Source organism: Pongo abelii, chromosome 7 (assembly GCF_028885655.2).
Source record: "Pongo abelii isolate AG06213 chromosome 7, NHGRI_mPonAbe1-v2.0_pri, whole genome shotgun sequence".
In the NCBI taxonomy this organism is placed as follows: domain Eukaryota; kingdom Metazoa; phylum Chordata; class Mammalia; order Primates; family Hominidae; genus Pongo; species Pongo abelii.
In genome coordinates, this window is record NC_071992.2 from 44,906,062 (window position 1) to 44,933,114 (window position 27,053).

At 42.5% G+C, this 27,053-nt stretch overlaps 1 protein-coding gene across 5 annotated transcripts in view; it reads right to left on the bottom strand.

Moving 5' to 3' along the window:
- Positions 1–8,486: 8,486 nt before the first annotated feature.
- The window catches only part of RNF170 (ring finger protein 170), a 44,952-nt gene continuing 26,385 nt past the window's right edge, over positions 8,487–27,053 (bottom strand). For all 5 annotated transcript variants that reach the window (XM_024251664.3, XM_024251661.3, XM_024251662.3 and 2 more), the window contains 4 exons: positions 25,117–25,225; positions 20,590–20,663; positions 16,906–17,016; positions 8,487–11,615 (listed from right to left, as the gene is read on the bottom strand). In XM_024251664.3, the coding sequence (XP_024107432.1) occupies positions 11,346–11,615; positions 16,906–17,016; positions 20,590–20,663; positions 25,117–25,225 (564 nt within the window). In that variant the 3' untranslated portion in view covers positions 8,487–11,345. The remainder of the gene's footprint in view (positions 11,616–16,905; positions 17,017–20,589; positions 20,664–25,116; positions 25,226–27,053) is intronic.

Below are 27,053 nucleotides of genomic sequence, written 5' to 3' on the forward strand. Positions count from 1 at the left end.
CCCTTGTAGAAAAGCACATCTCCTCATGATCTTTTTTTATCCTATATATAAACTAAGTGTTGTACTTAGGGTGGACGCGTTCCTCCTCTTACTTTCTGGAATGCCCTACTCTGTCTGTGGAGTAGCTGTACTTTCACTTTACGTTCTTAATAAACTTGCTTTTTACTGTGGACTCGCCCTGAATTCTGTGTTGCGTGAGATTCGAGAACCCTGTCTTGGGGTCTGGATTGGGACCCCTTTCCTGTAACAGTTTTACTTCATTCCCTGCTCCTTTTCTTTATATAGATCTGAGCCAGGCAGACCTGGAGAGCGGACTGTTGAGTAATCCCTTGGCCCTTATTCTTTACCTTTCCTGCCCCTTCAAATGTTGGTGTTTCCCCAGGGTTCCATCCTCTGCCCTCCTCTAATTCCTAAACACCCTGCTCCTTAAACTGAACCAAATGCCATAATTGTGTCATCTTTTATTTCTTTTGTATATCCGTTCTGCCTTTGGGATTATCATCTGTGAATTATCATCTGTGAATTATCTGTTCAACAATTGTCTAAACCAGAAACCTTGGAGTCATCTTGGATTTTTTTTGTCACCTATAAAACCCTTTGATGACCAGGTTAATTTTGTAGACTAAATAAATAAATGCCTCTTAAATCCATCCCTCTTCATGTCTCCTCACTGTTGTTGTTGTTGTTTTTTGTTTTTTGTGTTTGAGAGGGAGTCTCACTCTGTCTCTCAGTCTGGAGTGCAGTGGCGCGATCTCAGTTCACTGCAACCTCCGCCCCCTGGGTTCAAGCGATTTGCCCGCCTCAGCCTCCTGAGTAGCTGGGATTACAGGCATCCGCCACCATGCCCGGCTAATTTTTTGTATTTTTGTAGAGACGGGGTTTCACCATGTTGGCCAGGCTGGACTCGAACTCCTGACCTCAGGTGATACGCCTGCCTCGGCCTCCCAAAGTGTTGGGATCACAGGTGTGAGCCACCGCGCCCAACCCTCACTGTTCTTTAATTATTTTTATTATTATGTTTAATAGAGATGAGGTCTCACTGTGTTGCCCAGGCTGGTCTCAAACTCCTGGGTTTAAGCTATCTGTCAGCCAGGGCCTCCCAAAGTCTTGGGACTACAGGCGTGAGCCACGGCACCTGGCCTCCTCACTGTTCTTGACCAAGCTCTCATGGTCTTAACCTTGCAGCAACCCCTTAACTATCCTAGTCTCCAGTTTTACCTCTCTCCATTCTATCTTCCATAGAAGGGTGGTACATGCCTGCCACGCCCTTGCTCATATCCTTCCAAGGCTACCTGCTGTACTGAATAAAATCCAAACTTCTTATAGTGAGTTATAAAGCTCTTTAGGACCAGGTACTTCTGCTCTTCCACCATCATCTCCCTCCACTTGTCTTTACCTCTGTTCCAGCTTTATGTCTTAGAGGGCAGGCTCTTTTGTGGTTTCTTTAAATAGGCTGTTTTCCTTGGCTTGAAATGCCCATCCCTGACCTGTCCACCCTTAAGATGTGGCTTAATGGCCTGGTGCAGTGGCTCACGCCTGTAATCCCAGCACTTTGAGAGGCCGAGGCGGGTGGATCACATGAGCCCAGGTGTTCAAAACCAGCCTGGGCAACATAATGAGACCCTGTCTCTACAAAAAAAAAAAAAATACAAAAACTAGCCAGGCATCTTGGCACATACCTGTAGTCCCAGATACTTGGGAGGCTGAGTTGAGAGGATCCCTTGAACCCAGAAGGTTGAGGCTGCAGTGAGCTGTGGTCATGCCTTTGTACTCCAGCCTGAGCAACAGAATGAGACCCTGTCTCAAACAAGCAAACCAGCAGTTACCACAAGCTGGGTGTCAGGGCTCAGGAGGCTGAGGCAGGGACTCAAGGCAGCCTGGACAGCACAGTGAGACCCTGTTTCTAAAAAAATTGTTTTTAATTGGTCAGGTATGGTGGTGCATGCCTGTAGTTCCAGTTACTTGGGAGGCTGAGGCAAGGAGGATCCCTTGAGTCCAGGAGTCTGAGGCTACAGTGAGCTATGATCATGACAGTGAGATCCCATCTCTAAATTCTATACACATACACACACAGATATGTATTGCTAAAAAAAAAAGCTAACGATCACCTGAGCCTTCAGCAAATGGTGATCTTTTTGCTGATGGAGAGTCTTGCCTTGATGTTGATGGCTGCTGACTGATCATGGTGGCGGTTGCTGAAGGTTGAGGTGGCTGTGGCAAGATCTTAAAATGAGACAACAATGAAGTTTGCTGCATCGATTGACTCTTCCTTTCATTAAATATTTCTCTGTAGCAAATAATGCTGTTTAATAGCATTTTGGTCACAGTAGAACTTCTTTAAGAATTGGAGTTAATCCTCTCAAACCCTGCTACTGCTTTATCAACTAGGTTTATTTAATATTCAAAATATTCTAAATCCCTTGTTGTCATTTCAACAATGTTCACAGCATCTTTACCAGAAGTAGATTCCATCTTCAGAAACTACTTTATTTGCTCATCTATAAGAAGCAACTCCTCATCTGTTCAAGTTTTATCATGAAATTGCAGCAACTCAGTCACATCTTCAGGATCCACTTTTAATTCTAGTTCTCTTGCTGTTTCTATCACACTTGCAGTGACTTCTTCCACCAAAGTCTTGAACAACTCAAAGCCATTCATGAGGGCTGGAATCAATTTCTTCCAAACTCCTGTTAATGTTGATATTTTTCCTCCCATGAATTATTGATGTTCTTCAGGGCATCTAGAATGATGTATCCTTTCCAGAAGGTTTTCTACTGACTTTGCCCAGATCCATCAGAGGAATCACTATCTATGGCAGCTACAGGCTTACAAAATTTATTTCTTAGGTAATAAAACTTGAAAGTCAAAATACTCCTTGATTTATGGGGCTGCAGAATGGATGTTGTGTTACAGGCATGAAAACAACATTCATCTTGTACATCTCCATTAGAGCTCTTGGGTGACCAGGTGCATTGTCAATGAGCAGTATTATTTTGAAAGGAATCTTTTTTCTGAGCAGTAGGTGTAACAGTGGACTTAAAATATTCAGTGAACCATGCTGTAAACAGATGTGCTGCCATCCAGGCTTTGTTATTCCATATATTGAGCACAGGCAGAGTAGATTTACCATTGTTCTTAAGACCAATAGGGTTTTTGAAATGTAAGTGAGCATTGGCTTCAACTTAAAGTCATCAGTTGCATCAGCCCCTAACAAGGGAGTCAGCCAGTCCTGTGACACTTTGAAGCCAGGCATTGAATTCTCCTTCCTGGCTACTAAAAGTCCTAGATGGCATCGTCTTCCAATGGAAGCCATTCTATCTACATTGAAAATCTGCTGTTAATGTAGCCACCTTCATTAATTATCTGAGCTGGATCTTCTGAAGAACTGGCTGCAGCTTCTCCATCAGCACTTGCTGCTTCACTTTGCACTTTTATGTTATGGAGATGGCTTCTTGTCTTAAACTCCTGAACCGACCTCTGCTAGCTTCCAACTTTGTTCTGCAGTTTCCTCACCTCTCTCAGCCTTCACAAAATTGAACAGAGTTGGGGGGGGATTTGGTTTAACGGAAGACCATTTTCACTTTTTTTTTTTTTTTTTGAGACTGAGTCTCGCTCTGTAGCCCAGGCTGGAGTGCAGTGGCGCAATCTCTGCTCACTGCAACCCCCACCTCCCAGGTTAAAGCGATTCTCCTACCTCAGCCACCCATGTAGCTGGGATTATAGGCGCGCACCACCACACCCAGCTAATTTTTATATTTTTAGTAGAGACTGGGTTTCACCATGTTGGCCAGGCTGGTCTCGAACTCCTGACCTCAAGTGATCCTCCCACTTTGGCTTCCCAAAGTGCTGGGATTACAGGTGTGAGCCATGGCACCTGGCCCATTTAAACTTTCTCCATATCAGCATTAAGGCTGCTTAGCTTTTTTATTATTCGTGTGTTCACTGGAATAGCACTTCTAATTTCCCTCAAGAATTTTTCCTTTACGCCAGGCGCGTTTGCTCACACCTGTAATCCCAGCACTTTGGGAGGTTGAGGTGGGCGAATCACGAGGTCAGGAGATCGAGACCATCCTGGCTAACACAGTGAAACCCCATCTCTACTAAAAATACCAAAAAACCCCAAAAAATTAGCTAGGCATGGTGGTGGGCACCTGTAGTCCCAGCTACTCGGGAGGCTGAGGCAGGAGAATGGCATGAACCCGGGAGGCGGAGGTTGCAGTGAGCCGAGATAGCACCACTGCACTCCAGCCTGGGCGACAGAGCAAGACTCTGTCTCAAAAAAAAAATTTTTTTCCTTTACATTCACAACTTGGCTGTTTGGCACAAGAGGCCTAGCTTTCAGCCTGTCGTGCCTTCCAACATGCTTTCCTCACTACGCTTGATCATTTCTACCTTATGATTGAAAGTAAGAATCTTAGCAAGGACTTAGTGGGCATTGGTAGGGTTATTAATTGGCCTAATTTCAATGTTGTTGTGTCTCAGGCAATAGGGAGGCCCAAGGAGAGCGAGAGAGACTAGGGAATGGCCAGTCAGTGGTGAGTGAGAACACATACAACTTGTATCAATTAAGCTCACCATAAGTGGGTGCAGTTTGTAGCACTCCAAAACAAAGATCAGTAGTAACATCAAAGATCACTGATCACGGATCACCATAACAGCTATAATAATAATGAGAAAGTTTGCAATATTGTGAGAATTACCAAAATGTGACAAAGAGACATGACTTGAGTACGTGCTGCTGGAAAAATGGTGCCAATGGACTTGCTCGAAGCAGCGATGCCACAAACATTCAATTTGTGAAAAGTACAATATCTGCAAAAATCAATAAAGCAAATTACAATAAAATGAGCTCTGCCAGTACCAAAATACCAGAATAGTAGTTTATTAGCATTACCATGGATATTGAGACCGCTGGGAATATCTCTGAGGTCCTCTATGTCTGTGTCTGATAAATGTCAGAATGGATAACATTGTGAACTGAAAAAGTGTATTTCAACTTAGAGTTCCCTGAAATTGTTTTCTCATTCATTGATTCAACAAATAGTTACTGACTATGCTGCATGCATAGTTCTGGGGGCTTGGGATACGTTAGTGAAGGAGATTTCTGCCCTCAGGGAGCTAATGTTCTCATAGTCATTAGGGAGGCAGATAGCAAACATGTGACCACAGAGTATGTTAGCCGGTGAGAGGTGCTCTGTGGGCTGAGGGAGTTGCAAGTTTCCTTATGGTGGACAGGACAGGCCTAACAGAGGAATTGGCTATTGTGCAAAGATCTGGAGTTGGTGAGAGTTGGCTGTGAGGATGCCCGGCGGAGGAGCCTAGTAGTCAGAGGGACTGGCCAGGGCAGAGCTCCTGAGGCTGGGCATCTTTGGCCTGCTCAAAGGACAGCAAGGAGGGCTGGATGGCTGGAGCAGAGTGAGCTGCGGGGACAAATATGAGATGAGGTTAGAGAGGAAATGAGTGACCAAGGTCACGTGGGGCCTTGCAGGCTGGCATGAGGACTTTACCTTTACTCTGTGGGAAAGGGAGAGCAGGCTTTCCAGCAGTCACACTTGAGATGATCATCGGGCTGTGTTGCATGTAGGTAGCCGGGCACTTGGGGCCTGGAAGGTCGCTGTGATCCTTTAGGTGAGAAGTGAGGGTGGCTTAGACCTGGGCGGCAGCCATGATGGAGTAAGAAGTGATCTTTCCTTGTCTTCTGCCCTTTCCTGTCTTTCCCTTGCTTTATTTATTAATCTTTATGTGTTGAGCACTACTGTGGTGGCAGGCGTGATGGTACATCTGTGAATATCTGGGTGGACAAAACTAACATTGTCTCTGTTTTCATAGAGCTTGTATTCTAGTGAGAAGCAGACAGACAATGGAAATGTCAATACGATGATGCTGTGCTGAGATGTCTGAATGCCTCAGAGTGCCCTGGGGTAAGGGGAGGGGAGGGTCACTGCCTACTTTTGCTGGAGTAGTTGGGTAGTCTGAGTGAGGAGGGAACATTTAACCTGAGAACCGAAGGATGGAAACACCGTCTAGTAATGTGAAGCATAAAAGTGGTGAGGCTGAAGGGAGCATTCGGTCATGGGGTATATGCTGAGGCCCTGATCTGCATCCGACTGTACAGGCAGGAGAGTTCTGTGCGTCCAGGCACACAACAGCCTCTTAATGGGTCTGCTCACTTGCACGGCTGCTCTCCTCTGATGAACCTACACACGGTAGTCAGAATGACCTTTTAAAAATGTTAGATTATGTCTTCCCACTGCACTTAAATCCAAATCAACAGCCTTCCTGCTTCTTCAACCTCACTTCATGCCCTCCTCCCAGGTCCCTGGGCTCTACCACCACAGCCCCCATTGGGCTCCTGGACACACAGGACTCTTCTTGGACTGTGGTGGTGGCAGAGGGTATAGAGTGATAGGATTCGACATGTCAATGGTAGAAATGCCAGGGCTTGTTGATAGATGGTTATAAGAGTAAGAGAGGAGGCTGGGCGCAGTGGCTCACGCCTGTAATCTCAGCAATTTGGGAGGCCGGGACTGGTGGATTACCTGAGATCAGGAGTTCGAGACCAGCCTGGCCAGGGTTTAGTAGAAACGCTGTCTCTACTAAAAATACAAAAATTAGTTGGGTGTGGTGGTGGGCTCCTGTAGTCCCAGCTACTCGGGAGACTGAGGCAGGAGAATCACTTGAGCCCAGGAAGCGGAGGTTGCAGTGAGCCGAGATTGTGCCATTGCACTCCAGCCTGGGTGACGGAGTGAGACTCCGTCTCAAAAAAAAAAAAAGAAAAAGAAAAAGAATAAGAGAGGGATTCAGATATTAACACAGAATTAAGCTTGCACTTCTGGCTTGAGCGTTTTGAGATGGGATCTCCTGTCACCCAGGCTGGACTGCAGTGGTGCAACCCACAAGGCTCACCGCAGCCTTCACTTCTGGGCCCAAGTGATCCTCCCACTTCAGCCTCTGAAGTGGCTAGGACCACAAGCATGCACCACCACGTCTGGCTAATTTTATTTGTAGAGACGGGAGTCTCACTATGTTGCCCAGGCTGGTCTCAAACTCCTGGACTCAAGTGATCCTCCTGCCTCGGCCTCCCAAAGTGCTGGGATGATAGGTGTGAGCCACCACACTGGCCTGGCTTGAGCATTTAAATGGATGGATGGTGGTTCCTTTTACTGAGAGTCAAACGGCCTTTAATAAAAAGAAGGGAGCTATTTCTGCCAGCAAAGTAAAGGCCTTGGCGGGGGAGAAATGATTTAGGAAAACTAGGTTGTCACCTGGGAGGTGCAGGAATGTCAGAAGAGAATGAATGTTTAAGACAGTTCAGAGAAGCTGGGGGCACAAGCCACTCAAGCAGCACCCAAGGATCGCCTGCCAGCAGGGTGCCCTCTTGGTGTCTGTGATCATTAATCCATCTAGAATGAAACTGGTCAATGTGGTGTCCCTCAGCCAAGTTCTCTTCCTTGTTCCCTTTTCTTGTTTCCTGTCTTCCAGTGATCCATAACTTGGAAATGAAATATATACTTTTATTACCTGTTGAATATAATCCTTATATTTCCTTATTTCAAAATGGTAAACTTATCATTGGTATGGTGAATTACATATAATTTATTTATTCATTTTTTTTTAAAATTTTTGAGATGGAGTCTCACTCTGTCACTCAGGTTGGAGTGCAATGGCGTGATCTCAGCTCACTGCAACCTCTGCCTTCCAGGTTCAAGCGATTCTCCTGTCTCAGCCTCCCAAGTAGCTGGGACTACAGGCGCGTGCCACCACACCTGGCTAATTTTTGTATTTTAGTAGAGACAGGGTTTCACTATGTTGGCCAGGCTGGTCTCAAACTCCTGACCTTGTGATCTGCCCGCCCTGGCCTCCCAAAGTGCTGGGATTACAGGTGTGAGCCACTGCGCCCAGCCGAATTACACATAATTTAAAACAAAATTTGTTGCATTGAACTGAATGTTGAATTTTTCTTTGTAAAACATCTCCATCACTAAATTTTCACTGTGGTCTGCAAATTAATTTATTTGCTTAATAGAAAAAATAATTTTCAGCGCTGGACATGGTGGTTCACACCTGTAATCCCAGCACTTTGGAAGGCTGAGCCTGGGAGTTTGAGACCAGCCTGGGCAACACAGCCAGACCATGTATCTACAAACTTTTTTTTTTTTTTTAATTAGCCAGGTGTGGTGGCACACACCTATAGTCCCAGCTACTTGGGGGACTGAGACAGGAGGATCACTTGAGCCCAGGAATTCGAGGCTGCAGTGAGCTATAATTGTAACACTGCACTCCAGCCTGGGCAACAGAGTGAGACCCTGTCTCTGACCAAAAAACAAACACACAAACAAAATAAAAAACCTAATAAAATTAATTAGAAATGTGATGAGATATGGGATGTCCATTAGTGATAATGAAAGCCATTGCAACTGAATGCTCTTTCAGGAGTTCTGAAAGCAAACAAATGTTAAAGAAACAGAAAAATAACACCTTTAAAATGTTTTAGATATGTTGCTTTTATTCAAAAGAATAAAATGCTTGACAAACTCTTTAATCACAAGGTTTGAACCAAACCACCAGTCTTCTACAACAACTCTGTGAGGTAGGTATCTGCATAGCCACAACGGATCCACAGAGTCCTTTCTTCCCTTGTACCTCTCAAACGCTGAGAATTGTAGTAGTTGAAACCACTGTTCTAGTGGGCAGTTAGAACAGTTGTTTTCCCCATCTTGTTCCCCACAGAGCTGCCCAAGTTATTATCTGCTCCTGGGGTTGGACCATCTGTTTTATGACAGTTATGATATTGTTGTTTAAAAAAATCCAAATTGTTACTTTGATTTATATGATCTAACTCTGAATCACAGAAGTATTACTAGGATGTTCAAAACTCTGATTGACTCTACTTGCTTTAAAAACTCTCAGATCCCTTTTGCATTTATCATCGGAGATCGGTAAAGATGACAATAAGCAGGTCGAAAGTTCTGAGATGTTAGCACATACCCTTTTCACAATTTAGGAAGCTTTAAGATCATTTAGTATTTTTTTTATGTTACAAAATTTGGTATAATATACTTCTTTCAGGAAAGTCTTAGTAGTAACTCCAAATATTATAATTATTATAACCAGAATTGTGACACTTGGAGCAGAACGCATGCACACAAAATAAAATCCTGTCAGAAAATGACATCACCATTCCCCCACACCAAATGTATAATTGGTAGGAAATGCATTTCCAGTCTGGTACATGGCAGTGTGACAAACTCCTACTCACTCGCTTTTCAAGTTGGTGACTACAGCTGAAATCTTTTTCTGTGATGTATGCCACCCTTTTACCTATTTGATTTGGAAGTATAGAATTCGGATTCATGTCATTTCCACAGACCTTTCCTCTTAGGAGTGCCTAAGCTGTCTTACTCAGATGCAGGTATAATGTAGCACGAAACTTCCAAAGAACCAGTTTCTCTCTTGCCGTTCCTCTTAACAACTTTCACATGTATCTAAACATTCTATGCAGGAGTCCTACTAAGAGATTTTGGTTTAATGCCACTTTGATCAGTTATTTGTTGTATGACTTCATTCAAAAACACTTTCATCAATAGCATGGGGATTGTATCTATGAAAGGGAAGTTGGTGTCCTGCGTTCCTCACAAAATTATCCAAAGGATAAAATGAAAAGTATGTGAGAAACCTGCTTTAATTATAATGTGCTATGTTTAAGCATTATTGTCTTTCTCTATGACAAGCAACAGCTCTGTCCTAGGTCCAAATTAGAAAAACACATATTGATATTTCATTCAGAATCTCATTAATTGGTAGCTGATCTGATTAGCTAGAGAGAATGTGACAGATTTTCTCCTTATCTCCCAGTCTGCATATAGTGAAGCTCACTAATAAATTAATGGATGATATTAATAGCAGTGATCCCAGATGACAATGCTAACACTGACTCCTGGGCATCCCCTCTCATCCTGCCATCATACATTCACTAATGAGCAATGCCAGCCGAAGTGAGTAAGATCTCCCAATACCATGTGGTATTGAGTCTTCTCAGATACATTCACTTGTTTGGCTCAAGACATGAATCTGAGCTGTGTGCTGCCATCCTGAGACAGTATTATAAAAATTTCTGACAACAGAAAACTAACCAAATTTGTCCAATCTGTTGCTACAGCTAACCAGTAATTTCTTTTGTCAAATGTAAATACTGTTCCCAGCACCTTCCTATTGGCTTGACGCTCAAAGACACGAAGAGTCACCTTCCTCAGAAATGCATCAGGCTACTCTGTGTTTGCAGCATCGCCCAGTTTCCTAAAACAATTTTCCCTTTACAAATTACTTTTATATCTACTACGAAAGGATGAGCTCTTGTTTAAATGTCTAACTGTGAACATCAAGTGTGCTGACTGGAGATAAATGTTTTTCATCTTTTTTTTTTTTTTTTTTTTGAGAGGGAGTCTCGCTCTGTTGCCCAGGCTGGAGTGCAGTGGCGCGATCCACCTCCTGGGTTCACGCCATTCTTCTGCCTCAGCCTCCCTAGTAGCTGGGACTACAGGCGCCTGCCACCACGCCTGGCTAATTTTTTGTATTTTTAGTAGAGACGGGGTTTCACCATGTTAGCCAGAATGGTCCTGATCTCCTGACCTTGTGATCCACCCACCTCAGCCTCTCAAAGTGCTAGGATTACAGGCATGAGCCACCCCACCCCGCCATGTTTTTCATCTTAATTATTCTATTGATTAAAATGTGTTCTGTAAACTAGAATATGATATCGAAGTATGAAGTTCAAGTTTCTTCTTTCAGTTTCAGCTGATAACAAATAATTAATTATACCAGAATGAAAAAGCAGAACTGCTCCAAATGCACAAAACTTAGCTAGCACTAAAAGAAATACTGAATTTTCCCCAATAGTATATAATATTTTATTGTAACAAAAATATTTAGATGAGTTTCACAGCTATATATTATCATATAGGTACCTGCTGAGAAGGATAAGGTGGATAAACTGACATTTAACAATATTTTACTATACATCTAATTAATCTAAGTAATTCTGGGGGAAAGAAAAATATATAAAAGCATCCCTTTTTATATAATTCCATATTTTTTTCCAGACAACATAGAATCAAGATACAACTGTAGATCATTATAATTCTAAACTTAATATTAGAACTTGAAACGTGAAAATTCCAGTTATACCTAGGTATTTGTCAAATGATAATCAAATGTTTGTCTTATAGTGGTTTTATATTTGTGAGATAATACTCCATTGCTTCATTGCTTTATACTGCCATGGGTTCTTCTGTTTGATGTTCTACATTAGCTCAGATATCCTAGTAAACTCAGTTTTGTTTTCTTTTTCATCTGGTTAGCCTTTGGGTTATCACTTCTCGATACATAATAGAGATGTAGATAAGCAATAAAAAGATGACAAAGAAATCATCTAGAAAGCCTAGAATTCCAAACAAGGCTTCAGGTACAAAATCTAGAGGTGATATAAGATAGAAAAAAGCTCCCATTAAACAAAGTATTATCCTGATGCGAAACATCCAGAAAAGGCCCCCGACTGAAAACATTTCCCTGAATGCGTGCCTCAGTAAAGTAGGTAGATCCATAATTCTCTCCATAATCTGGTAGAGGGAAAAACAAGTATTATGATTTAGCACCTAATGTGTCAGATTTCAAAATAATATAATTTTCTTACTATATGTAAACATTGTTAAGATGAGTTAAGATGAATTAAGGAGTTACACATTGATTGAACATCATATTTTCTAATTATGCATTGTGTTTAAAAATAGCTCTTTGAATACTAGTTCTTACAGAATAGATCTTACTGCAGATAATTGAAAGGCAACTAAAGTGTCACCAAGCTTAAAATATGGGATATAGTAATGCAAAACTCAAGTAACATCTGATTTGAGTTAGTAAAATAAACCAAAGAACCTAGTGCACAGGATTAGAGTCTGAGACTTGAGCTTAAGTCTCAGCTTTAAAGTCAGACAGATCTGGGTTTAAATTCAAAATCAATCACTTACTAGCCAGGTGATCTTAGGAACAGTTGCTTAACCTACTAGAGATAATTCAACAACTAACTGTATTTATGTGCAAGGACTGTTAAGAACCAAAAGGTTCCCTGGCAAGTGGACTAAAAATTCAAAAGAAAAAAATAACTAAAAGAGATACTGTGTATGAAAGACCTTTGTAACTTGCCAGACAATATAGAAGTGATTATACATTAAAGACATAGGAACTTTGATGGCTTAGTTTAAGAATAGCAGTGAAACTGATTCCTTCTGGTGAAATCACTTCCTCTGGTCATTCCTCTGCTATGTTTAACAATCTGTCTAACAGTCATACACCCAAACTCTAGATAGGCGTTTTATGTAACAAGTGCCAAATAAGTTGAGAGGGAGATGGAGACAAAAACGCAAAGAACCGAGCAAGTGAGGAGAAAATAGTTTTTGAAACCCCCAGACCAAGAGAAAATCATCTTGTGACTCCTTTTGGAACAATGGTCACCAAAGTACAAGAATGGTTGTTTCATAATCACTTCCTATGTTCTGTGGAAGAACTAGTATCTAAAGCAAAACAGCCTTACAGCTTTCACAAAGTTTATAGTAAATGACTTTAGATACTCTAACAAACAGCCAGCATGTCTTTTGAATACCTTTCTGTCCTTTTTCAGAGCTATTTTGTTCACTTGTAATATAGTATCATCACTTATACAAAATCTTTAATAATTAGACAAGAAATAATGAAATGGTTTAGTAAGAAATGTTTCTGCATAAACTTACTCCAACTTTGAAGGAAGCAGAATATTAAAGAGCTAAATGCCTTCTTTATATTATAATTTCATCACATACCAGGCTTTCTTACTCATTAAATATCTGACACAAAAAATAATAATTGAGTAATAGTATGCTTCACATTTTAAAAATAATGAAGGAAAAATTCTAAAGGCCGGATGCAGTGGCTCACACTGGTAATCCCAGCACTTTGGGAGGCCAAGGTGAGCAGATCGCTTGAAGCCAAGAGTTTTGAGATCAGCCTGGTAAAAAGGGCGAAACCCCGTCTCTACTAAAAATACAAAAATTAGCTGGGCATGGTGGCACACACCTGTAATCCCAGCTAGTCAGGTGGCTGAAATATGAGAATTGTTTGAACCCAGGAGACAGAGGTTGCAGTGAGCCGAGATCGCGCCATTGCATTCTGGCCTGGGCAACAGAGCGAGACTCTGTCTCAGAAAGGAAAGAAATGAAAAGAAAAATGTTAAATGACTTTATTAAAGTTCAGTGGTAGCTCTTAAGTTTGAAACAGTTTGCATGTTTAAAGAACCATCCTATTGATGTCACCGGAGGATATGTTAAAAAAAAAATTGCTGGATCAAAATTGCAGAAGAGGCTCCCAAATAATTATGGAGGACAACATGATTGGATTAAGTTTTTTCCTGCTCAATGAAAAATGGGTAAATCTACCCATTATCATCCATAACAGTTGAAATCTATGCCCTGAAATGTACATGACCTCACAGAACAAGGAACAATGGAGCATGAGCACATGTCTGTTTAACACAGAAGCATCTGAATAGCTTAATATATTCGGCTGGGAGCAGCAGTATCAATTCTTATCTTAACAGTAATTCATTTATTAAATTTGGCAGTGGTAAATAAATAAAAATGGTCCTTACCCTTATGAAGCTTTTAGTTTACTGAGAGAAAGATAACGAACAAGAATTGAGTGCTGTCTATGATAAACGCCATGAAGGAAAGGTACAGAGGGCAGCCAGAGAGCAGGGAAAGCTTCTCCAAGGAGGGTCTACTTAAGAAAGTTGTCATCTAAAGACTGGGAAATCACCATGACAGCAGAAGGACAAGCATTCCATGCAGAGGAAGTGTCAGGTGACAGCCTTAAGGTGGAAGGAGTTTGTGTGTGTGCTGAGAGCATAGAGCAGGGTGGCTGCAGGGTGGTGATTGAGGCGGTTAACAGAAATTTGGAGAGGGAGGGAGGACCAGATCGTGTGGCACCTTGTAAGCCACAGTAAGGAGTTGGAACATTCAAAGACATTGGGCCACAAGTGGTGGCTCATGCCTGTAATCCCACCACTTCGGGAGGCCGAGGTGGGAGGACCACTTGAGCCCAGGAGTTTGAGACCAGCCTGGCCAACATGGCGAAACGCCATCTCTACAAAAAATATAAAAATTAGCCGGGTTGTGGTGGCATGCACCTGTAGTCCCATCTACTTGGGAGGCTGAGGTGGGAGGATGGCTTGAGCCCAGGAGGCAAACGTTGCAGCGAGCCAAGATTGCACCACCGCACTCAAGCCTGTCTCAAAACAAACAAAAAAAAAATAGAAGTTTTCAAACACAAGAGCATCATGGTCTCATTTATGTCTGGAAAACATGTATCAGGCTGCTGTGGCAGGGAAAAAAGTAGAAGTGAGGAGGCCACTGTGGCTGCCATGAGCAGAGATGACAGGGCTGGACCAGCACAATGTCTACAGTGATTGAAAGAAGTGGACACAGGCTGGGCACGGTGGCTCACACCTGTAATCCCAGCACTTTGGGAGGCTGAGGGGGTGGATTGCTTGACCCCAGGAGTTCAAGGCCAGCCTGGGCAGCATGGCAAAACCCAGTCTCTACAAAAAATTAGCCAGGTGTGGTGATGCACCCCTGTGGTCCCAGCTACTTGGGAGGCTGAGGCGGCAGGATGGCCTGAGTCTGGAAGGTTGAGGCTGCAGTGAGCCGTGATCACACCACTGCACTCCAGCCTGGGAAAGAGTGAGAATCTGTCTCAAACAACAACAACAACAACAACACAGCCAAGACATTTTTGTTCTTTTTGAGACAGGGTCTCACTCAATCACCCAGGCTGGAGTGCAGTGACGTGATCCTGGCTCATTGCAACCTCTGCTTCCCGGGCTCAAGCAGTCCTCCCACCTCAGCCTCCCAAGTAGCTGAGACTACAGGTGCACACCACCATGCCTGACTAATTTTTGTATTTTTTGGTAGAGACAAGGTCTTGCTAAGTTGCCCAGGCTGGTCTCAAACTCCTGAGCTCAAGTGATCTGCCTGCCTCAGTCTCCCAAAGTGCTGGGATTACAGGCATGAGCCACTGTGCCCAGCCAGCAAGAATATGTTGATGCAGTAAAAATAATAGGACACCCCAAAAATAGAAAGAAAAGATAGGATTACTTATAGACCAGATGAGAGGAATGAAGAAGAGGAGGAAATCAAAACTGAGAAAAGAACAGACTATGTCAAGGAGGGAATCAGCTCAATACTCCACGTGTTAAGTTAGGGATGCCTGTGGAGCACCCACGCTGAAATGGAAGCGAAGCAGTTGGATCTACAGAGTCTGGAGCTCAGAGGAGAGGTCTGGGCTGTCCATATACATTTGCGTTTAGTACATTCTAGTTTTTGAAGTACTTATTCAGTTTTACATTTCTAAGAATGTGTTAGATTTTGATAAAAACAAGAATGAGCCAGTAAAATGTGCTAGTTTTTGATTTATCAAATACTTCTAGGGTAAGGGGAAGAAAGGTTATCTGTACAGTGTTCTGCTTTTAAATAGCTAAGATGACATATAAACATATCCCTCCAAACTTTTTTTTTTTTTTTGAGATGGAGTCTCACTCTGTTGCCCAGGCTGGAGTGCAGTGGCATGATCTCAGCTCACTGCAACCTCTGCCTCCTGGGTTCAAGTGATTCTCCTGCCTCAGCCTCCCAAGTAGCTGGGACTACAGGCACAAACCACCATACCCAGAGCTCATTTTTGTATTTTTAGTAGAGACGGGGTTTCACCATGTTGATCAGGCTGGTCTCAAACTCCTGACCTCAAATGATCTGCCCACCTCAGCCTCCCAAAGTGCTGGGATTACAGGTGTGAGCCACTGTGCCCAGCCTAAACCTGGAATTTTTTGGAGTTTCACTCTCGTCGCCCAGGCTGGAGTGTAGTGGCGTGATATCGGCTCACTGCAACCTCTGCCTGCCGGGTACAAGTGATTCTCCAGCCTCAGCCTCCCAAGTAGCTAGGATTACAGGTGCCTGCCACCACACCCAGCTAATTTTTGTATTTTTAGTAGAGACAGGGTTTCACCATGTTGGCCAGGCTGGTCTCGAACTGCTGACCTCAGGTGATCCACCCGCCTCCCAAAAGTGCTGGGATTACAGGCGTGAGCCACCGCCCCCAGCCAACCTGGAATTTTTTAAGGGAACATTTCAAACGGGGCTAGGGCAAATAGAATGAATCACAACTGTGAAACTTAAAGTTTTCAGTTGTAACTTTTCTCAAAAGACAAACGGTGTTTTAGTATCACATAAAAGTAAATAATTTTCTATTTCCCCCTAATTTTTTCTATTGCTTTTCTGCTAGTTTCTCTTTCATAAAAACTTTTATAATGCTGTTTGTTTTTTAAGAAAGAAAATTGTAGTCCTTGGGAAAGCTGTAATGTAGTGATTGGCAGCAATGAAGGTAAAAACTTGACCCAACACATATAATGAGATTTTTTTTTTTCTTTTTCTTTTCTTGTTTTTTGAGGAAGGGTCTCACTGCCACCCAGGTGGGAGTGCAATAGTGCGATCATGGCTCACTATAGCCTCAACCTCCTGGGCTCAGGTGATCCTCCAATTTCAGCCTCCCAAGAAGCAGGGACTACAGGCATGTGCCAACACTCTTGGCCAATTTTTTGGTATTTTTTCTAGAGAGAGGGTTTCATCATGTTTCCCAGGCTGGTCTCAAACTCCTGGGCTCAAGTGATCCACCTGCCTTGGCCTCCCAAAGTGCTAGGATTACAGGCGTTAGCCACTGTGCCTGGCCAAGGTTTCTCATAGTCAAAGAATACTTGTTGGTAAACCTCACTTTACAAAAGAGAAGAAATGTGTCTTCCTCTAACTTTGAACATGCTTTAGCATTACTTACAGATCTGGGTTGCCCTGAGAATCTCCGGTTATAATCATTAATATCCTGATGCAATCTCACAACATCCTGAGACTGATCATCTTCACCAAATACTGTTAGGAGTAAGGTTACCTGTATATTACAGAAAAAAAAATTATTTCAACTTTCTGCATCATTATGTTTTTTGCATTTTGTGTTATTATTCAATAGAATGATAAAGGCTTCTATATGTATATTTCGTTCATTCTTAAATAAAGGCAACCTGGGGGAGGGGAGTAAGTAACTGCTTTGCAATAAAATCCAATGCAGCATAGAATCTGAACTCCTGTAAAATAGACACCATATCTAACTACTGGTCTAATATTTTCCTGTCCACACCAGGGATAAATTCAGTAGTTCTCCATTTGGGCTAACAGATATTTGAAGATAAAAGAAGGATGAGGAAACATTCAGGAGGAAAGTGACATAAAATATATAACTGTCACTTTAAGACAGAAAAATTATGGTTTTCTTTTTCAGTATTAAAATAATGATTGGTTATTCTTACTGGTATTTGAAAGATCTTTGAATGCTACCAACCATAATATAAAGATTATGTTATTGCAGGGACCAGCTCTCAAACACCAATTCCTACTATAATAAAAGAAAGAAATTTTTGATATTGTTATATAACATAATACATTTAACCCTGCTTCCTTCATGGTTGTGATAACAAGGATATACAAATGCCCAGGACCATACTGGGGTAATCTGACGGTGACAGTACCTTGAAAAATAAATACACTTTAGGACATAGCACCCCTATAGAAAATGGTCACTAATGATTGTATGATGACATAAAAATGGGAAGGAGTGGTGGCCGATTTAGTTTTAAATCATTTAGTTGTTTTATCCTTCCTCAGTTCAGCTGTAAAACCAAGGCTTCCCACTGTTTAGATGCTTTCCAAACAGCTAAAAGAAGGCGTGACTAAGCACAGAAGGTGGTGAGAACAGCAGGTGCAGCCATCACTTCCTTCACAAATTTGTTAATAAAAATGCATTCTTTCAATACACATTAATGGAACACCTATGGTGGGCCAGGCACTCTGCTAAGTGCTAGGTATGCCAAAAAAAATGAAGTCAAAAGCTTGCTCCAGGGTGACTGCAACACCCACAATGAAAAGGGAGGAAGACCTGGCCGACAGCCTTACATGGCCCTGGGGCAGGTGCAAGAATGCTGCTGTGAGAGCGAGGATCTCTTCTGCTTGGGGTGGTCAGAAAGCCTGATACTGAGCCAAACCTGGAAATGGTGGTAGGACTGTGGCTGGTGTGCATGCATTCAAGGGGAGAAGTGGTGAATGTGTTCCAGTCAGAGGTGGCAGCCTGTGTATTGCTATTTCCATGACCATTTACTGAAGGGGCTACTGAAAACAGGAGGTAGAACAAGCATTTGCCATCTGTCTTGCCTCCAGGATGAATTACTCTTAGCTTAGGGAACCAACACCTATTATATTAAGACAACTTCATCCCGACCTTCTGAGCCTCTAGTCAATTTATGGATGGTACACAGGATACCACCGGCTACTGTACACATGCCCTATGAAAAGCCATGGGCAGAACCAAGAAGAGGGAGGGCCTGGAACTATTTTTTTAATGTAAGACCTACTCCCTGGTTTGGATGTTGCTGACTGAGAGCAAAAGATGCCAAGAGGTAGTACTGGCAAATAAGCTTCAATTTTTTTTTTTTTTAATTTTTTTTTGAGACAGTCTCGCTCTGTCTGCAGGCTGGAATGCAGTGACACCACCTCGGCTCACTGCAACCTCCACCTCCCAGGTTCAAGTGATTTTTCTGCCTCAGCCTCCCAAGTAGCTGGGACTACAGGTGTGCGCCACCATGCGCAGCTAATTTTTGTATTTTTAGTAGAGACTGGGTTTCACCATGCTGGCCAAGATGGTCTTGATCTCTTGACCTTGTGATCTGCCTGCCTCAGACTCCCAAAGTGCTAGGATTACAGGCGTGAGCCACCATGCCCGGCCATAAGCTTCAATGTTGACTGCCTTGTGTCACGCATCAAATCAGCCAGAGAGGCATATAGAAACATTAGTTTTCCTCCTGACCATGTGGCCACAAGTAAAATATGAAAGAGGCAGAATTTGGGAATGTAGAAGCAAGAATGGTAAGAAAATGACTTGGACCTCCCTCTTTGCACCAAAATAAGAGGGCAGTTGAGGGGAAACAGACAGCTACAAGAAAGGCTGAAGGACAGAGAGAGAGAGAGAGTGTGTGTGTGTGTGTGTGAACATTCCACCCACGGGTAAGTGGAGGAATACTTTTGTGTGTGTGTGTGTGTGTGTGTGAACATTCCACCCATGGGTAAGTGGAGGAATACTTTTTTTTTAGTGCAGTCCCATGATCATAGCTCATTGCAGCCTCAACCTCCTGAGCTCAAGCAATCCCCCCACCTCAGCCTCCCAAGTAGCTGGGACTACAGGTATACACCACCACACCTGGCTAATTTCATTTTTTAAATGTTTTTGTAGAGATGGAATTTCATTTTGTTGCCCAAGCTGGTATCAAACTCCTGGCTTCAAGTGATCCTCCTGCCTTGGCCTCCCAAAGTGCTGGGATTATGGGCATAAGCTACTACGCCCACCCTGTATTTTGATTTTAAATGAAAAATAAATATAAAGGAAATTATGAAAAACAGTGTACAACTGACACAATGTCCTATTTTGTCATACTTAAAGACTGAGAATGTTGGTTTCTCAGAATTGTTCAGTATTTCACTTCTCCAGTTTATCAAAGAAATGGAGAGAATTTGGCATGTCTCATCTGCAGTGACATTTCAGTCTCATGTTCATGCTTACTTACTGCCTCCCTCCTCAGGTGGCTTCGATGCTAACTGTCATGGTCTAAGCTGTTCTGGACAATGCAATGTGGCCATGTCTCTAAAAGGAACGAAACATTAAAAAAAAAAAATCATTATATACCATTTAAAGCTATCTGGGTCCTCACTGGAAAAAGACAGATTAAATATAAATTGAAAAGGAAAAAAAAATTTTTTTCAAAACAAGTATATGTAGAGGATATATGTTCAAGCCTGATTAAGTAGTTTGGTTATTCCTTTGCTTGTACTGCTACAAAGACTTTATTGGGATTTTTGGGAAGGATTCATTTACCAGTTGTCTTTCACTACAACTGTAGGATTTCAAATAGGATTCCCTTTTGTGGTGGTATCTCAGTGACAGTTTAAAAAAAATAATTGTGGGCCGGGTACAGTTAAAAAAAAAAAATCGTGGGCTGGGCGTGGTATCTCATGCCTGTAATCCCAGCACCTTTGGAGGCTGAGGCAGGAGGATTGCTTGCGCTCAGGAGTTTGAGACCAGGCTGGGCAATGCAGGGAGACCTCATCTTTACTAAAAATAAAAAAATTAGCCAGGCATGGTGGTACATGCCTATAATCCCAGCTACTCAGGAAGCTAAGGTGGAAGGATTGCTTGGGCCCAGGAGGTCAAGGCTGCAGGAAGCTACAATCATGCCACTGCACTGCAAGACCTTTTTTCAAAAAAAAAAAAAAATAATAATAATAATACAGTAACATCAAAGAAGATTTGGATAAATGAAGTTCTGCTAAAACGGCAATAATTCCAAATGTAGATACAAAAACTATAAAAATGTACAAAATAAACTAGCATAAATGATACTTTCTGCACAGAAAACATTACCGTTTGTCTACAGATTGGACAACTGATTGCCCCAAGCCATGAACCATATCGCCAGTAAGCAATAATGCAGGCACCTAATAGACAAAACAAAACAAACAACCCATTAATATTGATGTTTTAAAGTCCACATATCCTCAGAAAGATTCAACTATTTGAAATATTTTAACAGTACCACCTTATTTAAAAATACTTCTTACTTCATCCAGCCAACCCTTCAGGCAAATTCAAATCTAGTAAGAACTCCTAGCCATTAAAAATTTTTTTACTTAAATTCCAAGTTAAGGCCGGGCACAGTGGCTCACGCCTGTTATCCCAGCACTTTGGGAAGCCAAGCTGGGTGGATCACTTGAGATCAGGCGTTTGAGACCAGGGTGGCCAACATGGTGAAACCCCGTCTCTACTAAAAAATATAAAAATTAGCCGGATGCGGTGGCACACGCCTGTAATCCCAGCTACTTGGGAGGCTGAGGCAGGAGAATCACTTGAACCCGGGAGGTGGAGGTTGCAATGAGCTGAGATCATGTCACTGCACTCCAGCCTGGGCAACAAAGCAAGACTCTGTCTCAAAAAAAAAACCTCCAAGTTAAGCTACAGTTGTATACAATCAAAAGCAAGTATATATTAACTGACTTAATACTATGAAGCTTCATACAAAACATTATATTTCCTATGTAATATAAATAAAACAATAATTAAACATCATTGTAAATATAGCAACCAACAAATCAGAGCATAAATTTTCTGTTCTAAATTTGATATGTTACAAAACACAACTTTTAAAAGAGTTTAGAAAACCAAATTATCAATGTATTAACTAATAGTAATTAGGTATTAATAGTACGAGTGGCCAGGCGCGGTGGCTCACACCTGTAATCCCAGCACTATGGGTGGCTGAGGTGGGTGGATCACGAGGTCAGGAGTTCGAGACCAGCCTGGCCAACATAGTAAAACCCCATCTCTACAAAAATACAAAAAAATTAGCCAGGGGTGGTGGTGGGTGCCTGTAAATCCCAGCTACTTGGGAGGCTGAGGCAAGGAGAATCGCTTGAATCTGGGAGGCGGAGGTTGCAGTGAGCTGAGATTATGCCACTGCACTATAGCCGGGTGACAGTGCGAGACTCCGTCTCAGAAAAAAAAAAAATAGTACAAGCAAGGAATCAAAGGACACAAAAAGATTATATGCTCTGCCCTAATGAAGTTTAGAATCCAGTTCAAGAATTGAATCAACTCTTGCACTAGATGGATTGGATTTTTCTGCTTGAAGGTATTCATGAACAGCAAGCCAGCCGAAGATGGGCAACACAGCCTAAAGGAAGAGTCTGGAGACCTCAAGAAGGCACAGGTGTGCCAAGTGTATAAGCACCAAACTTCAGGCCAATAACAGGTGAAGGAATAGTTTTGAATACTGTCTGGGATTTAAGGGGCCAATCCACTTTCTTTTTTGTAGGACACCTGCATCTTCAACTATCCAGGTCCCACTGTGAATCTGAACTAAGTGCTAAGTGCTGAACTAGGTGTCCCTTCTCCCTCCAGGAACCTCTGTGTATTCTTGCTCTTGCCTCAGCAACCTGGCTTAGCCCTCATGTGTTCCTTATTCCTCCAGATCAAATAAGTGTTCAGAATTCAGAACAAGCAATGGCAATCCAATTGAGGAGACCAAGGTGACATACTCAAATCAATGTAGAAGGCAAATCTTCAACTGTGTAATATTAACTTGAAATACAAAAAAGGGCCAGGCACAGTGGCTCACGCCTGTAATCCCAGCACTTTGGGAGGCCGAGGCAGGCAGATCACCTGAGGTTGGGAGTTCAAGACCAGCCTGACCAACATGGAGAAACCCTGTCTCTACTAAAAGTACAAAATTAGCCAGGCTTGGTGGTGCATGCCTGTAATCCCAGCTACTTGGGAGGCTGATGCAGGAGAATCGCTTGAACCTGGGAGGTGGAGGTTGCAGTGAGCCAAGATTGCGCCATTGCACTCCAGCCTGGGCAACAAGAGTGAAACTCTGTCTCAAAAAAAAAAAAAGACCGGACGCGGTGGCTCACACCTGTAATCCCAGCACTTCAGGAGGCCGAGGTGGGTAGATCACGAGGTCAGGAGATCAAGACCATCCTGGCTAACATGGTGAAACCCCGTTTCTCCCAAAAAATTAGCCAGGTGCGGTGGCAGGCGCCTGTAGTCCCAGCTACTCAGGAGGCTGAGGCAGGAGAATGGTGTGAACCCGGGAGGCGGAGCTTGCAGTGAGCTGAGATCGTGCCACTGCACTCCAGCCTGGGTGACAGAGCAAGACTCCATCTCAAAAAAAAAAAAAAAAAAAAAAAGAAAAAGAAATACAAAAAAGGAGTGCAGAGAAGTATGCATTAGAAATTAACTTGTAGAGAAGAAAGGATTTGAGCTCAACTTCATAGGACAGATGAGATTTAGATAGGCAGAAAACAGGAGGGAGGACACTTCAGGTTTTAAGAACAGCAAGAGCAAATATCGGAAAGGAGTGTCACGTGGATTAGGTTCAAGAGGAGAAACGTATCTGCCTTCTCTGATGCCCATTTAATTCTCCTTGCCCAATCTTTCATAACTTTCCTGGTGATGAGCATTTCCAATAGAAAACTAAAAGATAAAAACTGAAATAAGTGTTTTATACTTTGTTAGCTACTTAAGTGAAAACCTTAAAGAAGAGACTGGAATGAGTGGATGAAGCAATGATGAGATTGGATTACTGAAAGAGCACAAGGTACAGAAAACCCTGCCATTACATGGTATGGGTTCCAAATATGCCATCTCCAACTGCACAAATAGCACTGTATCTAATAATTCTATACTATGAAGTTAGACAAAAGGGCAAACACAATTTATAGGGTGATTATATGCTACATGTTAAATTAGTCCCTATATGAAAATTTCCTACATTTTGGGAGCAATAATACCCTATCTCGAACACAACTGTTTAAACAGAAAGAAACAATAAAAAACTAGGTCTAGTGATTGGACAAATCGAAGTGGCTTTGAGTGTTTACTATTGTATGAACCACTAATCATGCAGAACTGAGCACAAGGATTGAAGATAAACCTAGGTTTAAAAATTTGGCTCTGTCTGGGGCTGGGTGTGGTGGCTCACATCTGTAATCCCAGCACTTTGGGAGGCTAAGGCAGGTGGATCACGATGTCAGGAGTTTGAGACCAGTCTGGCTAACATGGTGAAACCCCATCTCTACAAAAATACAAAAATTAGCTGGGCATGGTGGCAGGCGCCTGTAATCCCAGCTGCTTGGGAGGCTGAGACAGGAGAATCGTTTGAACCTGGGAGGCAGAGGTTGCAGTGAGCAGAGATCGCACCATTGCACTCCAGTCGGGGCGACAAGGCGAGACTCCATTTCAAAAAAAAAAAAAAAAATTGGCTCTGTCACTTAACAGCTGGGCTACTCTATTTGTAAAATGTATTATTATTTTTTTTGAGACAGGATCTTGCTCTGTTGCCCATGCTGGAGTGCAGTAGCATGATCACAGTCCATTGCAGCCTCAAGCTCCTGGGCTCAAGCGATTCTCCTACCTCAGCCTCCCCCAGTAGCTGGGATTGCATATGTGAGCTATTGCACCTGGCTAATTTCTTATTTTTTTGTGGAGACAGGTTCTCCCTATGTTGCCCAGGCTAGCTCCAACTCCTGGGCTCAAGCAGTCCTCCTGCCTTAGCCTCCCAAAGTGCTGAGATTACAGGCGTGAGCCACAGCGCCTGGCCTCTGCAAAATTTCTTCACATCTCTAAAGCCTGTTTCCTCATAGGTGGGGTTAGATGAAGTACATTAATGTCCAATACATAGGCATGTAGTAACTGATACTTTTCCCCTCAATCTTCTATGGCATAAGAAGCCACAGAAGATTTTCCTGAATCTGCAGATTCAGGAAAAATGAGGAATGGTGGAAAGCACTCCTTCCTGATAAGTAAGTGTGAAATTATTCCCTTCTTACCCCAAGGTATGCTCTAGGATTCTCATTCTCCCTCATTAAACCTCAAGAGGTTGAGAGAGAGACAGAGACAGAGACAAACAGACTGAGACTAAGACCTTTAAGACTTTTAGTACAAACTCAGAGTCAAAAGAGGCAGGAGGACTAAGGCAGGGTCTTGGGCAGGTTCTTGAGAGAAGAACCTTCCTGCCCTGGGAAGGATGAATAATAAATGAAACTCCCAAAAAGTGATGAACAAAGAGGGACTCAGTGAATCCCTCATGCTATGGATCTACTTGAACTACTGTCCAAAGAAACACATTTCTGTTTATGGGGAAGCTGAATAGTTTCTTTAACCTCTGAACCCATAGCGGCTACATGGACACACTAAATAGAAAATAAATAAGTAAGTATATTATTTAGATGCTAAGTATACTTGGTTGACAAGTAGAGCAGGATATCAGAGGTAATCTACCCTACTCACAAAATACAAAATGTGACAATGAGAAAATTGGGAATCCAGCCTTTGTACACATAGAGGTCTTGGTCTACACAGTCACTTTTCCCAAGTATAGTGTTGTTTGCTTACCACAAAAAAGATGTCCACAGTTGGTCTCCACTGGGAAGGAGGCTTGGTGCAGGCAGATGGGACAGTACATGTCAGTGTAGAACTGCTGTCGAGTGGCAGCAGGTGCATCCTAATAAGAACACAGGTGCACACATTGGAACACAACACATGTAGCCCTCAACAGTATCTCATGTTAAATTATATTTGAGAACAGAGTCAGCAGTGTGTAACCCTCATCAAATTGTAAACGTGCAATAGTTTAAGGTTATAATTTTAAGAATGTTATGAGACTATATTGTTTTTATTTAAGCTGCATGGTTTCCACTTTCCTTCCTAAACACAATTTAAAGACAAAAACTTAGATTAACTCAAGAGTTCATCTTTTACTCTACTGGAATAAGTAAATTATTCTGAGTAGCACAAGGCTGAGCTAGTGCATAAGCTAACAATAATAAATGTCGAGGTCGGGTGCGGTGACTCACGCCTGTAATCCCAGCACTTTGGGAGGCCGAGGCAAGTGGATCACTTGAGCCCAGGAGTTCCAGACGAGCCTGGGCAACATGGCAAAACCCCATCTCTACAAAAAATAGAAAAATTAGCCAGGAGTGGTGGTGGCATGCGCCTGTAGTCCCAGCTACTTGGGAGACTGAGGTGGGAGGTCACCTGAGCCTGGGAGGTTGAAGCTGCAGTGAGCTGTGACTGCACCACTGCACTCCAGCCTAAGTGACAGAGCGAGACCCTGTCTCAGAAAGAAAAAAATATCAAATGTCAAACTGTTTTCTAACTCTTCACTTTGTTTCATTTTCAACATATTTTTCATTTTAAAAGTGTTGCACATATGCAAGAAACATCTAGATATCAAAGACCTCACTAGGATGGATCATGAGGGCAAGGGATTTATCTGTAGGACTCATTATACCTCAGGACCTAGAAAAGACCTCAGGACATGGCCGGGCACGGTGGCTCACACCTGTAACCCCAGCACTTTGGGTGGCTGAGGTGGGTGGATCACTTGAGGTCAGGAGTTCGAGACCAGCCTGGTCAACATGGTGAAACCCTGTCTCTACCACAAAATACAAAAATTAGCTGGGCATGGTGGCGCGCACCTGTAGTCCCAGCTACTCAGGAGAGTGAGGTGGGAGAATCACTTGAACTCAAGAGGTGGAGGCTGCAATGAGCCGAGATCACACCGCTATACTCCTGCCTGGGCAACAGAGACCCTGTCTCAAAAAAAAAGTGTCTACATAACATATATTTTATGTTATGGTATTATAAAAATACTTATTTATCAAAACTTGTTTTAATGGAACCCAGCACAGATAAAGTTGCTAGCATGAAAAATATCTAATTACAGAAAAAAGTATTAAGTTTACTAAATAGGAACTGTTCTTAAGTGAGTCAGATTTTTGCCACTCAATATTAATAAACAAATTTAATAAATTTAAATAATAATAAATGTAACTAAAATTTCATACTTCCAAAACAGTCCTAAATCACTAGAATATTCTGTGATCCAAGGCTACACCTTGATGTTATAGTCACTTATGTCAGTTCAGTGCTACAAAAAGTGTACAGCACTTTATGTTCCCTTCTCTACTTTTTTTTTTTTTTTTTTGAGACAGAGTCTCGCTCTGTCACCCAGGCTGGAGTGCAGTGGCACAATCTCAGCTCACTGAAACCTGTGCCTCCTGGGTTCAAGTGATTCTCCTGCTTCAGCCTCTGGAGTAACTGGGATTACAAGTGCCTGGCTAAAGTTGTATTTTTAGTAGAGACGGGGTTTCGCCACGTTGCCCAGGGTGGTCTTGAACTCCTGACCTCAGGCGATCTGCCCGCCTCAGCCTCCCAAAGTGCTGGGATTACAGGCATGAGCCACCGCGCCCAGCCTTCTCCTTATTAATTTTTAAAGAAATTGACAAAAACCAATTAACAGTGCTGTCCAATAGAACTTTCTGCAATAA